The sequence below is a fragment of the Anas acuta genome, chromosome 2 (genome assembly GCF_963932015.1).
Source record: "Anas acuta chromosome 2, bAnaAcu1.1, whole genome shotgun sequence".
In the NCBI taxonomy this organism is placed as follows: Eukaryota; Metazoa; Chordata; class Aves; order Anseriformes; family Anatidae; genus Anas; species Anas acuta.
In genome coordinates, this window is record NC_088980.1 from 6,950,664 (window position 1) to 6,968,669 (window position 18,006).

At 47.7% G+C, this 18,006-nt stretch overlaps 1 protein-coding gene across 3 annotated transcripts in view; it reads right to left on the reverse strand.

The window, feature by feature from the left end:
* Positions 1-16,754, reverse strand: part of RHEB (Ras homolog, mTORC1 binding) — a 41,797-nt gene extending 25,043 nt beyond the window's left edge. Inside the window, exon 1 of one of the 3 annotated variants that reach the window (XM_068673395.1) lies at positions 16,559-16,754. In XM_068673395.1, coding sequence (XP_068529496.1) covers positions 16,559-16,649 — 91 coding nt within the window. In that variant the 5' untranslated portion in view covers positions 16,650-16,754. Of the gene's footprint in view, positions 1-14,228; positions 14,430-16,558 lie in introns of those variants that run through there. The other 2 variants (XM_068673393.1, XM_068673394.1) reach the window with 2 other exon arrangements.
* Between the last annotated feature and the right edge of the window lie 1,252 nt (positions 16,755-18,006).

Sequence of the window (18,006 nt, forward strand, 5' to 3'; positions counted from 1 at the left end):
CATCACCACGATGACGGCCACAGGCAGCACAGTTTGATCTGACCAGGGAGGATTTCTCCATGCTAGAAATGAGCTGCACGAGCCATCAGTAAAAAAATATGATGGGGTCAGGAGCGACAGCCCCTGAGGAGTTGCACTTCTCTGTTCCACTCGGATTTTAGGTGCCTGTGGTTTCTTCAATCCGTCTTTTTCACAGAAATGCCTGCTTATGTGCTGTGCTTAATTGTTAAACGCTGAACGGCTGGCAGCATCTAACCCATTCATACCACAAACCCAGCATCTTACAGAAGTCAGTCTCTGAGTAGATCTGCCCCTCCCTACAGAACAAATCAGTTCAGATTTTGTCAAAGTCCAAGGAATTTCATAATAAAATGCTGTCAGTGGTATTGAATTAGATAACCCTACTGCACGCCCAGACTTCAGCATCTCACACACATTGATACCCAACTTGCTGGGTTTCACACAGATTACAATTCAATGCTTAAAGTTATAAGTAACTTGAACGTTGGGACCTTTATCTTTTTTTAAATTTGGAAAACCAAGACGTGCAAAATGGAGACCCCAGCACCTTCCTGGGGCAAATTATCTCCTTGTCCTCAGAGCACTGAAGAGGACCAAATGTTTTTTTTGGAGCAGATTGAAGGTTCAACCAGGTGGCAAAGGGAATTGTAGAACTGGTCTTGTACAACAACCTTTTCGCAAGCTAGGAGATCTCAAATTCATTATTAACTTACCATTCATCCCAGGCTTCATCGTTAGCAATTCTCTATGGTTAACTGAGATTTTTCTCCCTCTCAGGTACTAACCACATGCAGTTGCTATTCTGCTGACCACTGCTATGCAGTTCAGTAAATCATTCTAATGGCTAGATTTGAATTCTGTTCCTAAACTTCCAGAGACAATACAACGAGTTGTGTTTTATTCAGATACAACTTAGTTCTATTAATACTACTTTGAATTACAAGGAATTATCATGTATAATCATGGCACATACATCTATTTTGAGATGCAGTTTTACCCCTTTTGTAGTGATTTCTTTGTGACATCATCAGTATGGTAACAGGATTTACAAAAAGGTCCTCTCACGCTTCTAGAGAAGAATCTCTGACACAGCCTCAAAGCTCAATTGCTGCACTTGTGATATTCATGCTCCATTCACAACTCCAGGACTGGTGGCACTCCTCTCTGCTATCGGAGCTTTCTCAAGGACAAACTACAAGATCTGTACTTATAAAAGGACCTCAGGAACAGAAGAGACCTTAATGACAACTGGAACAGTATTTCAGGACAACACAAGCTCTTTTTCAACCTCTGTGGCACTCTATGCTGTTGCTAGCACTGCTCCCTGCCTTCTCCAGATCTACTTTCCCATCATGACACAAGCCAAGGTATTTGAGGTCTCAGGCAAGGTATTGTAGCAAGAACCACTCCTAGAGCAGAAGACGCTGCTCACGTGACAGTCTATAGTATAAAGAGCACAAGCCTGGAGGAGGAAAAGGACACGTGCTGATTTCCCTTCCTCCTGCCTTGCACAACCTTTCTGAGGTTTATCAGAGGTATTCCTCTGCAAGCCAGAAGCAATCTGAGAGTCCCTCTGAACGGAAGGCAGCTGGCTTCCTCATTTCCTTTACATTTCAAAGCAGGCAAACTCACATGTATTTGTGCAGGCCCTGGCTAGGCTGCCAGCAACAAGCCTTCAAAACAAACCAAGAAGTCCTAATAATGCTCTCCAGATAAAGTTTTCTGTAAGGAAAGCAGAAAATCCCTGATGTGGAACAACCACCTTGCTCTAGCCAGCAGCAGCGCTTGCCCCTCCATGTTCACTTACAGGTTGTTGCAATGCACTGGGTGTCGAGTGAAGTATTTAGAGAAAAAATTCTGTTGTTTTGATGCAACAGCTTAGCTGATACTTCCATATGTCCATTTCGCCTCATTTAAGTCACCAACTTCACCAAGTGATTGTCAGAAGATAAGTTTCATGTATTTCAGTGCACACTGCAGTTACCTCTGCTTCTTACCCTTGTCAGCAGAAAAAAGAGCGACAGCTTGCCTGATATTTCCCTTTTGATAAAGGATTTTAATTTCACATGCTAACTACCAGTTGTTAAAGATGGAAAAGCTGCTACAAGGCTTTAAAAAGAAATCCAGAAACTTGCCTGGCATACATCTCACCTAGCCACAGTATTCACAGCTGGCTGCATTAAAGGTGCTTTAAACAGCTCCGGTGAACTGCATCCTGCACTCTCCTCACGACCAAGGAAATTCAGACATTCACTTGTGCAGATGAACACCATCCTCTGTATTCTCTTCAGACTGCCTGCAGACACCCTGCATCCCTGCAGCTCCATGGCTAAAGGATTTAAGGTGACAGCAGAAACTCAGAGGTAACTCAAGCTGCCAGGCACGTGCTGCTACCCTGATTAGGAAGTTTATTGCCAAACTAAATGCTTGGTGGTACAATTTGATACACTGTACTCTGAAAAGGAAGCTTGTTAAACCTAAAAATCAGACCCTAATGTTTCAATTTACAACACACTTAGAGAGAAAGACTCAACTTTACACCATTTTCCCCCCCCAAGAGGCAAAATTTAACTCCGTGCTGGGTAGAAGTCAAGTCCCTTCTCCCTGCGCACACACTTCAGGCAGATAATTAGGGACCTGAATAAAACTGACCTTTCCTTGGATCACTGGGTGTGTGTAACATGAAATGCCTTTGAAAAATACTTCCAGTAACTGCCATTGTTTCATCATTGAATCAGCTTCAAAAATCTGTGCCACTGGAAATAAAAACGTCTCTTGCTTTAACGCATTCCACGCATTCCCCTTCTTCAGCTTCAAAGTTTCAGTTTCAACACAAAGCAACTCCCAGCTTCCAGTCAGTTCCTTCCTGAAGCTAGGCCTTGCTGGGGTGTACAACTTAAATTACTTTTTTTTTTTTTTTTTTAAGTTAGAAATATCAGGACGAGGAGGTTTTAGCACTTTTTCAAGAGGCAGACCTCCCTGAAGCCACCAGCACTAGCCCTCCATCCATGGTACAGGTAGGAACTGCACTTGCAATGCTGCTGAATTCAACCACAGTGGTTATGAGCTCCATTACACACACGTTGCAGGTGATAAAACAACTGTTTGGGTTCACAGCAGGTTTGCAGACATTTTCCTTATTCCATTTCTACACAACTGGCTGAAGCTAACACCAGGCACAGTGAGTTACATGCAGCTGGCCGCCTGGTGCAGCAGCGTGCCATTGAACAATGCAGAGCGTGTCTTTCTACCCAAACTTTGCATTTTGGTTAGACAGCAGAATGAACTCCTCCCCATTTCCTCGTGCCGTACATCTCACCGTTTTAAGCCAGCTGATCTACACCACCAACAGAAAACCTCAAGAGCACAGAACCCTTGTCTGTATGAAAGACCTCAGTCTGTGTGTGAGATCCCTACGGATCCGAGGACTGGAGCCACTGCATTTACTGTGCCCAAAGCTGTGCCCACCACGTCTCGTTGTTGCTCACAGCCACCCCCCGAGCAGAAGGCTAAAATCCTCTGAAAGTGTCAGCGAATTTTTCCTGGCATTATTTTCAAAAGGAAAGCCTAGGAGATTGACCCCGAGCACATCGTAACACCAAGTGAATTGCAAGAAATGCGACTGAAATGGCGGGGAATGGGCCCTTGCGTGCGCGTAAAGGCACCCAGAGGTGTAGCTGCGCAATGATCACTAGAGGATCTTTGCAACAACAGGTGGCTTCAGCCTCAGACGGGCTGTATCACCCTAAAATTGCCAGTAAATGTAACTGGCTCTTCTGTCGTTGCTGATGGTCCAAAGTCTGCTGAACCCGATGTCAACAACTGCTAGTGCTGCACGTGGCAGCCAAAACCCACCTTTCGTGGAAAGGCTGCTGCTACCTGCGGTCAGAATGGGCACACAGCACCGTTTCCCTGCTGTGTCCTGCACTGCTGGGTGCTCCCAAAGCTGCACAGAACAGGAACTGAGGTACCCACCCTGACGAGATGAAGATCTCTTAGCACAGAACAGAAATGGTGGTGTTGAGGGCTACAGACAAGGAGCAGTGCTGCTCCTCTCTCCCACCAGCAGTGCAGGACACAGTGAGCTCCCCTGTACCTCTGTCAGCAGATGCACAGGCAGACACTGCTCAGAGACCATAAATTTGAATCTTGACCACTTGAATTCTTCTGCACTAGCCCGGGAATCAGCAGGTCATGGCCCAAGCACACTGCCACAGCTGCTACAAGGACACAACGTCTCCACTAGTAAGGTGCACAAGTCCCTGCTGTGATCTATGCAAAGCAATGCAACACTAAAACCAGAATGCTTGAAACAGTATTTCCCTTTACAAAAACTTCCCCCCATGGCTTTATATCAACTTCAAAAAGTTACTGTTGTCTCCAGTCCAACTCAATTCCAGCTCTTTGAACTAACTTTATGTGCACCTTGCATGTTCTCTCTGCTTACGTGCCAAGTTCCTTCCCTCCTTAGTAATCAGCGCTGCAAACAGCTACAATCAGTTAAATGCCACCTTCAGAGCACTTTATACAGCCAGAGCTAGTCAGTGACACCTCCTCACCGATTCTGATTGCAAGCCTTCTCTTCTTACACACTTACCCCTTTTCTAGGTTCTCCTTCACACCTATACTATACACTCTACACTGTAAAACCAAGAAAAGTGACTGAGAAAGGATTTTGTCTGGAAGAGGAAAGTAACTGAGCAGCCTCTGAAAGCAGAAGAAAAAACGTTAATGGTAAGGAACATTCAAAGTAATGATATGCTGAAATCACAGCATGACAGGCCCTGGTAAAATATCAGGAAAAAAGCCCATAGAATTAAGAATAACACCACACAGAGTACTGAATAACCTCATGGAAGAGTCACCATCCTTGGGAAACAGTAAAGTAATGTTAGGCCAAGGACCTGTCAAATACGGCATGACATAGTTGATTTTGTAATAGGGCAGAGAAGATGGAATAGGTAACCCATGATTTCAATGACATATTATAAACGTTTTGCCTGTCATGACAGCCAGCTGGCTTTCTCACCTTCTGAACCAGTGTGTATCCATCTGTTGGCTCACACAGTTTTTTAAATCTATCCTCAGTGTTTAAACCATCTAGTACAAAAAGGTCACAGCATAGAACTTTGATCTTTGCAAGGAACGAGAAAAAAACACAATAGAATAAACAGCAAAAAAATGAATCCCCCCCCAACCACCTAAAAAAAATAAAGCGCCAGGGAAGTAACTGATGATGACACCTGTACCCCGACAGTACACTATTTTTACATTTAGACTGCCTTTCACAAGTGAAATGTCTCCCAGCCGGTCCAGCTCCAGCACACGAGGAAGTTCTTGCCAACAGGAGCTGGATTTTCCAGCTCCCAGCGCTCGGCTCGCACAGCCGTGCAGCTTGGAGCAGACAAGGAGTATCAGGCTACAGCTCAAGGCTCCCAAACTTCAGGCCGACCTTCAAAGACAGAGCAGCACGCTGCATTTGTCTGCTGGGTGAGTCCTGCACACCGACACCAAAATCTCCGAGTGTGGCAGTGGTTATTAGTCAGCTGTTAGCCTGTTAAATCATAAGTTAATCCAGTTAATCGTAAATTCAAGTCTATTTTAAACACTAGCTAAGAAGCTAACTACATGACATCTACTTGGCAGAAACGGGTAAAACACAAACTACTAAAGGCCAGTAGACGAAGGGCCAAGATTTACTGTTGGTACAAAGCCTTTCAGAAGGGGCTTACATCCTTAGCCCTATTATTAGGGAAAATAACCCCCATCTTCATTTCTGGCTGCCACGATGCCATGCTGTCAGAAGTGCAGGGGCACGGCTCCCACAAGGAGCTGCCCTTCAGACTTGGCTGCAGGCACCCCGCTTGCTCTGTGTTTTTTTCTCCTCCCCAGCCTCCACCTTTAAATCCTTTCACCCTTTGGCACACACAGCCCGTGCCCACATCAGCAGCTGGATGCCAAAGCAACGGGATGCCCAAATGACCTTCAGAACAAATAAAAGTATACCCAGCAGCCCCATCGTTAGCTGTAAATTATGAATGAGAATGGCTTTTTAAGATCACAATCTTGCTTGGAAATCCTAAGAGAGAAGGCATCATCTTATTTATCTGCAGCACCATTACCTTGCACTTGTTCCGAGTGGTTTGTATTGACAAAAGCATAGCCCAACGCTACGAAACACCATCCCAGATGCTCACCTAGCAGACATTTCAACAAGCTACGCACTGGAACACTGGCACTTAAATCTTCCTCTGTCCTGCCACCACACTTCTGCAGATGAGTGAGGACAAGCAGAAAAATAGTTGAGGTATCATAAAGCTCCCACTCAGAAAAAACAACCACAAACATATCTTGCATTTAAGTAATTGTTAGATTTAAGTTTAGCAACCAACAAGAAATTTGTCAAGACTTTTGACAAACGTGAAAGGAGTTAAAATAGCCCCATTAACACCTCCCGTTAGAATTTATTCACCAGCACCAAGCCACGTGGGTGAAGCAGAACATTTATTAGAAACGGACGCCTCCCAAGACAGCAAGGCGACAAGAAGACAGTCCTGCAGCAAACTACATAGTGCTTGCTTATGTGCAAGTTTCAGAGCAGAAACTTCCAGTTCTAACTCCAAATGGTGATTCTGAAACAGATTTTAGAACACCAACAATTTGTTATTAACGGTAGACCAAGCCCTAACGCAAAACACTCTACTGCACTAATGTCAAGAGCCTGATTGTTTTGACAGCTCGCGGGACAGATTTAATGGAGTTTTCCTACACATGATGCATCCCAGCGCTTCTGCGTGGAGCAAGAGTACCTTTAAAGGAGGTCGTACATCTTGAAGGAAGTTTTGGCAATACAATCTGACAAGCTGTTGAAGCCAGACAGATGTATCCCACTAACTCAGGAGACAACGCTGTCAAGGGACACTTTAATAGCATAATTTTGCTTTCCACTCGCACATGTTGGCACCCACACACTGGAGACCACTTATGTATTCCTTCTTTTTCCAAATTAAAATTCATTTAAGTCAGCACTCCACAGAATACAAATAACCAGCTCAGATCTCGCAGGCACGCTGTTCTGCTTGCTGTAATTTAAAATATTTAAGGATTCTGATAACCATTCCAGAAATATTGACCCCTCGTTCATTAAAACTTTACTGCTACATTAAAAAGACGGCGGAAAGAAAACCTCACTGCTTAAAGTATGATCCAAACCAAGACAGGGAGTAATGATTTCTTCAGTTCTGATCTACTTAAGATGTAAAAACCACAGTTTTTCTGAACAGGTCTTCCGAATGTCCCATATTAGGGTCTTTTGGTCCTTAAAAGGCCTTCAGAAATCATTTACTTAGTCTTATGCCTCCAAAAGATTAATCTTTGGCCATTATCCACAAGCTCCTAGGGACTTCATCCAAATTCAACAACTATAAATTTCCTCCTCATGTTCCAATTCACGTAGGAAGTCCCACAAGAAATTCCAAGCAGTTTTCCCTCCTGCAGGAACTCCCAAGGCTCACAAGCTATTCTTTGCCTGTCCTGTCCTCATCCCGACAGGCGCGTTATGCTTGATAATCCAAAATCTGCACTTCAGCAGCTTGTGCTAGCCATTTATACCAGTTATCTCATCATGCTCATCCTGCATCCTTCATACAACACTCAAAATTTGCATGCACGGCGACCAAAGTGTGTATGGCAAGCCGAGGAAGAACCAGTGCATGTGAACAGATTCAGTGCTTGTGATTCACCTCCATGCTGCAGGAATGGATAGCTACCTCCACCTAAATGAGGAGCCGACTGGTATTTGCATACAACAGATATTCTGGGGGATAGCTGAGCAAGCACCGAAGATTGCTCTGGAACGTAGCAGAGCGTTTTAGACTTGTTTTCACTTTTTTTTTTCCTAACTAGAGAGGCAGTGATTCTGTCTGGACCTTTACCTGAGATCCACTGCAGCATCTTTATCACCAAGCGCGTCCACAAATTCCAAGATTGTACCACTTAAAACATCGTTTGAATTTGAAGGCTTGAAAATGAGGTTTAGGTTTACCACCGAGGTTTAGATTTACCACTGGTCAACACCTTCAAACACCTTATTTTTCCATGATTCTGCCCGATAGGACTAGCTTTGACTCCGAAGGTTATTTAAACAAGAATCTCGAAAAACTTGATTTCCTCGTGGCTCCTTGAGGCATGGTTCACCACCTTTACAAGGCTATCTTTTCCTGGCAAGGGAACCACTCGGGTTCAAAAGGCCCGCAGCTGAAAGTTTGAGGAAAAAAAAAAAAAAGTGTTCAAGCTTATCTGGAGCGGTGGAGGAAAATACTCCCAGATGTGGTTTCGTAACAGGTCAGATCGAATCAAAGTCTGCGCTGCCGCGGAGAGGCCGCTCCACCCTCCCCTAACAGCGCTCGCTCCTGCTCCAGGTCCTGCGACAACTTCTGCTGCCTGCTGGAGCTGTGAAGGAAATCGATTCCCCGGGCTGGGGGCTGTGCTTCAGGCCTGGCATGGCTGGGGGCAGGAACTGGCCGCTTCCAGCACCAGGGCAGGGTGAGCGAGGCTTGTGCCAGGCAAAGCCCCACCCTGCGCTGAACGTTTGCATCTGCCTTCGGTGCAGGCAACTGAAAAAGAAAGTGGCAGGCACAGCTCTAGAGAAAAGCTGTGTTTGAAAGCATTTCAGCCCTGTTCGACACCTGCCTCAGTTTACCTCCTTGTTATGAGTTCAATTTAAGCATCTCCCTGCTCTGCAAACAATTCAGCATCCGCTGCACTTCATACATCTCAAAAGGAGAACACAATCTTAAATGGTCCACATTCACGTGGTTTTGGTAAATTCAATAATCTGAAATCCCACGGAGACCTACGTGGGTTTCCTCCGCAGTCTTCCCTTCCCCACCTCACGCAGGACAGCTGCCCCTGGTGCGCGAGTGTAGCAAACGAAAGCGAATTTCCTGAGCAGGACTGGGAGAGAGAAATTTGAAGCAACCACCCTTCCTCCTCCCCCACCCCCAGCTCAGGAACAACATCTCGGTTTCTCACGCTAGCGAATTCACAATGAATTTGCTGGTTGCTTCAATTAGAGGCCTTTGAAAAGAAAAGGAAACCTCTCGAGTCCTTAAGGAGCCAGGTTCAGAAGCACCAAGGGCAGCTCGATGTTTCTCCATTTCCAGCTCCTGGTTTAGGACGCCGTGGGTTGACACCCGGACAGGTCAGCTTGCACTCCCACAGTACTTGCAGGGCTTGAGCACACCGTGAAAATCCCAGAGGAACTGTTTAGGTCTTGGCCTGAATATACAACTGAAGCAGAGAGTAGTTTTTAACTCATGCCCTTGAACGTCACCTTCAGGAGAGCTCCTGGAAGTTACCCAGGCATTCGTTTATCGCGCTGGAGCCGCTCTCCTCGTGGTCCCCGTGGTGACACCGCAGCAGCGCAGCCCACACAGGTGCTGTGTGCCCCAGGTCCATGCTCACAGCCGTGCTGTGCCTCTAAAGGAACACTTCGAACATTTTGCACCTTATGAATGACAGGATCTGTATTTCACTTGGTTCCCCCTGTCAACATTAGCTCTCAGTTGTATTCCCAAGCCCTCAAAACACTCCGCAGAACAAGCAAACCCCGCGAGCGTTGCAAGGAGAGGAAGCCAGAGCAGGCAACGGAGGAGTTAACGCAAGAGCCTCGTCCTGTCCTCACATAACCCCGCGGGCTTGATATTACAGCTGAGCACGCTGCCTCCCCTGCGCTGCTCCCAGCTCCTGCCAGCAGATGCACTGCAGCAGCCCGCACCGCGCCGTGCCGGCGGCCCAGCTGAAACGCACCCGAAGCTGGCGCTCGCAGCCTCCTGGCAGCTGCCATCGGGGCTCATGCCGGTGCTGTGCGGGGCTTGGCAAAACATTCACCTTCCCCAGCAGCCAGGGAACTCCATTTTCCTGCTCAATCTCCAGATTCCCAACGCCGCAGAGGCGACCGGATCTGGAAATCAGGCTGCATCATGCACCAGCACTCATTTCTTCACTCCTTCTCTCCCGACAGTCACACGGGTAATTTATTGCCTCCTGCCATCACCTCTTCCCTCTGTCCAGCCCCGAAGGGCTGCAGACATTAACAGATGCCATCTTTCAGAAGGGAGAAGCAGAGCTCCAGCTCCATTTTACGATGCCAGCCTCCTGATGCTCCAGTGACTCGTGTTCTCACAACCAGGAATCGTTTCACCCAAACAATTATCCTTACTATTTACAGGTCTCTATCACTTCTTTTTCTGCCTTTCAGGCAGGGCAAAGAAGCATTTTTTATCTCATCACAGCCACCTGGAAGCCCTTCTGTATGAATTTGAACTCGGCCGATAGTTTTGTTCAACTCTAGTTCTTTCACTATGTGTCTGCATGGCACATTCACAGATCACAGCTATTTCTGTCTGAAAACTGCTTCCCACCCACACCAAAGTTTGTTATGTATAAACCTGAAAGTCACTGAGCGCTACTTATCTAGAGGAAAAAAAAAAAAAAGGTAAGTAGGTGAGTCACCAGCAACTCGACTGACCCCTCTCAGAGCTACGGACCAGGAGAGAACGTTCTCAGATCACTAGTCCCAATGTGTAAAGTCAGGAATTATTTCCAGTATGCCAGCAGCAAAATTATCAGCGAAACAAAAAAAAGGTGACAGATGAGGCTGAGATAGCAACCTACCACTGAAGCATCTGCTCCAAGCAGCTCCTTCCTGCTTATCTCAGATCCATCAGTTCAGAGAATCCCGGCAATAAACTGTTTTTACAAAATGATCTAAGAAACCTCACTGATACCAGATTCACAGCCTGAATTCACGTTTTTCTTGTACAGACAAAAAATAACCAAACTGGATGCATTTTGGACAACTCCACGCTGCTTTTCAGAGTAAATGTTACTGTTAAGAAATTCACCAAATTGATCCAGACACCAAAACCTTAGTCTTGGTTGAATTACTTCCATGCATATCTAATATAGCCCAACTGTAACTGGAAATAATGAATTATGGCAAAAACACAAGGGCAATGTAGGATGAGTCTTTTCAGCAGAGGCCTTCTAACTTCATGAAATCTCACGCTTCCTCACACGTCAGACAGATTTGCTCTGGAATCAAACCTCAAGTAGCTGCTCCACTCCGGTCACTTAACTGACATCAGAAGCCAAAGAGAAGCTCCTCCCATTGCAAAACGATCAGATTTTAGGATGAAATGCACCTGACTTCTGTCATCAGAACCTCACCAAGACAACCACATTTACGTAATGGAACTAAACTTTCTTTTTAGACCGCTTTCAGCCCAAGCAAAACCCAAAGACGACGTTCTTGTGAGCTTTCTGTCTAGCGTCATGCCACAACCTGCAGGCTATACCCACGTGTAATTGGCCTTCTCCACCAAAAAACAAGTCCTGAAGTTCCTGGCACATTCCCTGCCCGCATCTCCCTCCCCAAGCAGCAGGGCTGCACGGGAATTGGCGAGGCTGCCGCTGATCTCTCCCATCAGCAAAGCGCGGTAGTTTCACCTACGAAGGGTTGCTGGCGGTGTTGAAAGACGGAGGGAGTGGATTCAAACAAGCAGGCTCCTGAACTTTCTATACCAACAGCTACTCCATCAAAACACCACTCCCAAGCCCAGCTGCATTTGACAACACCGGGAAAAGGGTAAAATGCAGTACAAGTAAAAACAAGGGCGCAGCATGAAGCCAGTGAGGGATTGAGACTCCTGTTTCACAAACCCTTTGGAGGCCGTGCCTGTCCATCACCCTGCACGCTCACAGCCTGAAAGAGCTGCAGTCATCAATTGCAGGAACAGCTCGCTGCTTGATGTGTGTCACCAAAATGTGGCTATTTGGGGTCAGAGCTGAGAGAGAGACGGGAAAAAAAGGTTGCTGTTTGCTGATTAGTCTCATCTCAAACACCACGCTGCATATGCGAACGCCAAAAGCTCACACAATCCAAGCATTTACCCAAACCTATACAACTGGAAGCATCTTACACCTTGTTGGAGATGGCCTCTCTCACTCCAGGGTCAAAATTCAGGGTAAGGACAGCTCCCTTTTTATAAAGGAAACCTGCAAACCTTCAGCTGTTCTTTGGATGTTGGAATTATTCCCCACCCTAATGAAAATTAGCTCTGTTCAAATGCTGCATTTTCCTCAAAAGTAACGTTCTTCATTCTCCCAAGGAATTATTGCCCAAAATCTCATCCTAGGAAGAGCTTAGATCCTTTTCCTAACCCAGCATTTGATTGGTATTCCTGCCATTGTGACACAAAGCAAGACTTACTTTAAAGCTTCTCTGAAGCCAAACTACGTGCTTATTCTCCTAGACTTTAAAACTTTTTTCGGGTAAACAAAGGATCCAACCTAAATCTCGCAGTTTAAGTCCCATATTTTTCTAACAGCCCTACAAGATGGAAGCAAGACCCCAATGACCTGTTTCAGCTGCCTGAGATGTTACATAAGCATTTTCCTAGAAACACGATGCTCCCGTATTTAAGAGGAGCAGCTCTGTGGTTTTAACAGGCAGGATTTCTACCTAGAAGCAACAAGGCAACAGAGAGCTGTCAAGGGTAATGAGAGGAAAACTACTTTTTTCCTTCTTCTCCTGTGTTCCTATGACTCGTAGCTGTCCTAATAAAACTCACCGTGTCCCACAAAGCGTAAAACTGCCCTAGTCTCAGAAAACTGGAGCTGAAGGAGTTCAGCAGTAGGTCTTTATGGGCATTAGGTAACTTTTTGCCCATACCTTTCTAGAATGCTTTCTTCCATATAAGCACTACTGCTCAAAATGTTCTAGGCCACAGCGCTGGATTAACAACCCCATACTATTTGTGCCATCTTTTCCTCAAACAATTATCATAATCGTGATTTTTTTTTTCACTGCTGCTTTTCACCATCAACAGCTGACGGACCAATGCTCAGCAGCGCACCCAGGCCCCTACACATGCTTCTAAAGAACAGAATTTCAAGAATTTTTCCTTCCCACTTACACTGCCCATTGCTTGTTTTTATCCAAGAAAAAAAAAAAAAGAGGACAACGAAACTGATTGTGACAAGTCACGTCAAATACTCTACGCAAACCGATCAACCTACTGCGAGCTGGTCCTTGCAAGGATGATACAAAATCAGCCTCTTTTTGCCCTCACCCCATCTCGAGGGCAGGCTGCAGTTACCCACAGAACACCTAAAACTCCCCTGCTTACAAAGCCTTTTTTCGATCTGGAAAAAAAGCTCTGTTTTCCAGCTTCTTTCTGCTGTGCACGACCACAGAAATCACACTAATTCAGCTGCTGCCATAAGAGGGTTTCTACAGGAAAGTATCTCTCTATAGGATCTTTGTATTTTCCAGCCACGCATTATCCTCGCCATCGATCTGAGCTTTTAGGTCTGATCGATGAGGAAAAAGGACCCAAATGCCAAAACGCCTGCTTTCCATCGCAGCCCACGAGCGCAGGAGAGGGCGTTACAGGTGCGGGCAGCCCCAGAGAAGCTCTGGGCTGCTGCGGCCTCGTGCTGGATGCTTCCAGGCAGCTCTTCCCCTCGGAGCCAGGGGCTCAGCAGAGCCGTGGCACCACGGGGCTGTACGAGTACAACCAGCGGCACTGTCTCCGCCAGCAGCGCCGGTGCGATGCGTCTCTACGGAGGGAGGCAATAATGATAAAAAAAAATAAAAAAAGAGAAACAAATGCAGGGATTGGAGTGAAACAGAGCGAATAGAAGGCGACTTGTGGGGAGGAGAGGGGAGCGCTGGAGGCTGGGGTCCTGGAGGAGCGGTGCTGGCAGCCTGCAGGACCACGGCCACCCCTCTCCCTGGGTAGCCCCGCAGCCTCCCACCCCTCCAAACCGCTCCTTATCCCCGAACCACCCCAAAATCACCTCAAAACCCACCCTGAGAGCCATCCTTCGCCAGGCAGCGCCAGGCTTCCTCCGCCGGCCCCGGGGGCCCGCAGCGCTCTGCGGCGCCGCCATGGCGCCCTGCCGGCCTCCGGCCTCCCTCCGCGGGGCCTCAGCAGCCCCCGGCCTCCCTCCGTGGGGCCTCCTCAGGGCCTGCAGCCCCCCCCCAGGGCCGGTAGAGCCGTTATAGGGCGGCCCCACCACCACAGAGGGCTTGGGGGCGGCGTGGCCCCAACAAATCCCCACACGGCCTCCGTTGTACCCCCCCCCCCCCCAAACACACATTTTCCCTGTGTCCCCTCACGGCGGCTCCCGGCTCTCACCCACGCTCCGGTAGCCCAGGATCGCGATCTTGCGGGACTTGGACGGCGGCATCTTGTCCCCCGGCCGGCCCCGCACCACATCAAGGGCGGCGGCTGCGGCGGAGGAGGAGGAGGAGGAGGAGGGAGGAAGAAGAAGAAGAAGAAGAAGCGGGAGGCTGCGAGGGGGGAGGCTGTGAGGGGATGGGGGGGGGGGGCGCTGAGGGGAGGGGGAGAACGCAACGGCCGCGGGAGGAGGGGGGGGGGGGGTGAGGGGGGGGCTGAGGCGAGCGCGCGCACGGCACCGGCAACGGCGGCAACGGCGGCGGCCGCACCACGTGACCGCGCGTCACGGCCCCGCCGCCCCGTAAAGGGGAATGGGGGGGGGGGGGGGGGGGAAGGTGCTGCGTCATCGTGCCGCCAGGCCACGCCCCCTCGGGTGGGGAGGGGAGGGGAGGGGAGGGGGGTGCGCGCGTGCGCGGGGCGGGAAGGGCCGGCGGCGCGCAACGGTCGCTGAGGCGTTGGGCGGCTGCCTGAGGGGAGGTGGATTCAGGAACCCCCCCCGCCGCCTTTTAAAGTGTTTAAAGGCATCTTCCTTTCATTCTAATAGCTCTTTGCTCCTTGTCATACAGTAATTAAGGATGGAAAAGCGTTCCGAGGTCATCTCCTGGTCCAACCACCCCCCTACCACCAATGTCACCACTAAGCCATGTCCCCAAGCACCACGTCCAGCCTCTCCCCCACACACAGTGACTCCAGAAGCACTCCCCTTTTTTCATTTATTAACCTTTTTATCTGGTGAAACTCCAAGCAGCAGCAAGTTTCGTACCTCAGAGAGCAGGTCCAGCGCTCACTGAATACAGAGCTAAAGAAGGGTTTTGTGAAGCAGCTTTGCCCCTCCGCTGTTACTTTTTTTTACACACATTCCACATTTTCTTGAAAAACGAACACTCTTGAGTAAAAACAACACATTTTCCACGTGCATATTTTCGTTTGTGGAGGTGCATCCATATATCTGATGTGTAACTACACACACTATGTACAACTGCATTAAATTATTGCTCTATTATTATTATACTACATTATGTACTAAACCAACCTAACAGTCAGATGATATTAGGGGAAAATGGTCTTGTCCCTGATCTCAGCCACTCGTTCTCATGTGCTGGTGTTCCTCTGACCTGGTAAGAGGGCAGGGAACTACAGCAAAACAAAACAAAACAAAACAAAACAAAACAAAACAACTACTTGTATGCAAAAACGATTTGCTCCTGAAGCTGAGATGAGCTTTAAGGAGGTATCTGCACTGTGGAGGGCAGCCCGATTATAGCCCTCATCCTCCGGATTATAGGATCTTCAGGGCTAAGTCGTGGTAACCTGTGAATCACCAGATAGCGTGGCCTTCAGTCAGTGGGTGCATGGTGAAAAGACTTATTTCGTGACAAAAGAGGGGCTTGTGTTCTTGGTGGTGATGCTGACAGCTGTGCTGGATGTTGTGTGAGCTCCTCCATGTACAGCCTCTCTCCTGTCCAGATATAACAGCACAGATCCCAACGTTTCATCACTCTGGAGTACTACACTGTAAGGATTGGTGCGATCCTGTCACACAGATGGGTTTGGTCAGGCTGGGGAAGATGAGTAAAATGTAGAAAGAAACTCCATCTCTGTGAGCAGTCACGTTGTTGAAAGCTCTCTGGAGGGGGCACCAATGATACCGCCATTGAATCTTTCTGCTGCTGTGCTGTCGTCTTTGCACCTCTTCCTTCCAAAATCATGACATTGTCCAAAGTTTGGGCCATTTCCCAAGCCAAGGACTGGAAGTACTGAGGGAGGAGTTATCTTGCAACAATATTAATGGATTTGGAAACGTGTGAAGTCTGTGGGAGTTGTGCTTCAAACTCCCTACCCTTACACTTCATATGATTCGCCTGTAGGATGTAGGCACTGTGCTTATCACTCTGCTTGAACCTCATCTGCATTTTCAGACACGATATCCAGATCCTTCCACATGCCCAGAGCAAGGAGTGGTAAACACCAGCTTTTTTTTTTTTATTTTATTTATTTTATTTTATTTCTCAGGGTTTTTAGCTTGCTTCTTGACACCTCTCTTTTGTTGATTAGATCTTTTCCCTTATTCTTTTTTTCTTATCTCCCTCACCTTCGGGCTGTTGTCTTTTTGTCTCAATTCTGTTAACTTTCACTTGTTCGCTCTGGTTTTTATTTAGAAGAACTGACTACCATAGGTTCCCCCTCCACCTTCCCCTTTACTGCCTCTAGCTGCAATGCAGTTGTTCCACCTTAGGAGAGCACCCACGCTTGCTCAGCCTGAGGTGGGGCAGGAACCCAGAACTCACCCTTTGTGGCATCTTTTAAACTTCGGAAAAACCTCCAGCATCCTTTTCTTCCACTGCTTCTTTGGCAGGAAGTGACTAATCCTCGTGCCATGAGGATCTCAAGCGTTTCATTTTGTCTTGACAGGGGCACTCGAAACAGGCAAACGGGGAGCTCTGAGACCAGCTCTGTCCTTTCCTCATATGCGAGGACTTGGTGCTGTCGCTGCGTGGCCTTTGAGAGCGCTCTGGGCTGGTGCCACACAAGCAGAAAGGAGCTGATCTGCTCCGTGAGACGGCTGTTGTTGTATTTCTAGTTGGGATAAATGGAAACACTTCCTGGAATGCTCTATTGCAGTGGGAGAACACAGCTTTAGCTGTGAAGCATATGTCACCACGTCTGATTAGAGCACTGTGCTGTATTTGGGCTGGTACTGCTTGTACGTTTTGGGCTGAGCAGCTTCACTTGCTCACTAAACAGCCCTGCCCTGAAATTCTCTTCCCTGAACAACTCCAGGTGCAATCGCCGCAACGTGCTGAAGCAGCAGCAGCAGGGCTTTCCCCGTGCCCTCCCTCACACTGTTCCAGCTTCGTCATTCCTAGAGCATGTGCCAGTTGTCCTGCAAACGGCAAGGGAGTTCAGAGAGCACTGCGATGTGCCAGGTATGCCACGCGCTCATGCTCCGGGTGTATTCCGAGCTAGATTAGTACCTCGCTTTGCCAGATACTCCTCCAAATCAAACATATTCTCAGCACTGGTTTAGTTGACAAGTTGCATTAATTTTATTGTAAATGAGTCATCAACAGGCATGCTCAGTGAACACAACACACCAGGTATGGTTTGTGTTTTAAAAATGCGTATATCAAAAGGGAGAAGTGCAGGCACAAGTAGAACATGTATATGCGGTGAGATCAGGACCAGATGTTGAGGCTGAGAAAAGGGAACGTCTGTCTCTTGTTGCCTGTGTCTGCTCTGCTGTGATGGAGGAAAAACTGTGATGAATTTCATTTAGGATACAGAAAAATACTCAACTGCTGGGTTCTGACAATACAGTGCATCCAAGCCCACGAACACGGTGCTGCTCAGATTCCAAATGCAGAACAGCTCCGACTTGTACATTCGGTTCCTGTAGCAGCAATTACCAGTTTAATTACCTGCTCAATCCTCTGGCAAATCAGGACCTTCCTGAGGAATTTTTGAAGTGCGCCCAGTGTTAGCACTGGGCAGGCTTCCACATGCACAGCACACACTTTACTGCCCACAGAGGTTAGAAAGTACATCTAGTTCAGTCTTACCCTTGTTCCTGCTCCCTCCTGAATTTTTACAGCGATCACATTTTCCATTATTCAGTTAGAAACTGGCAAAACGATAGTAGAAAAATAAATTAAGGTACTGATTCGCCATTAAGTGATACCTGCAACTCCAGCCACTGGGGCTCCTGACATCACGGGCTCCTGCCCTCAGCTCTTGG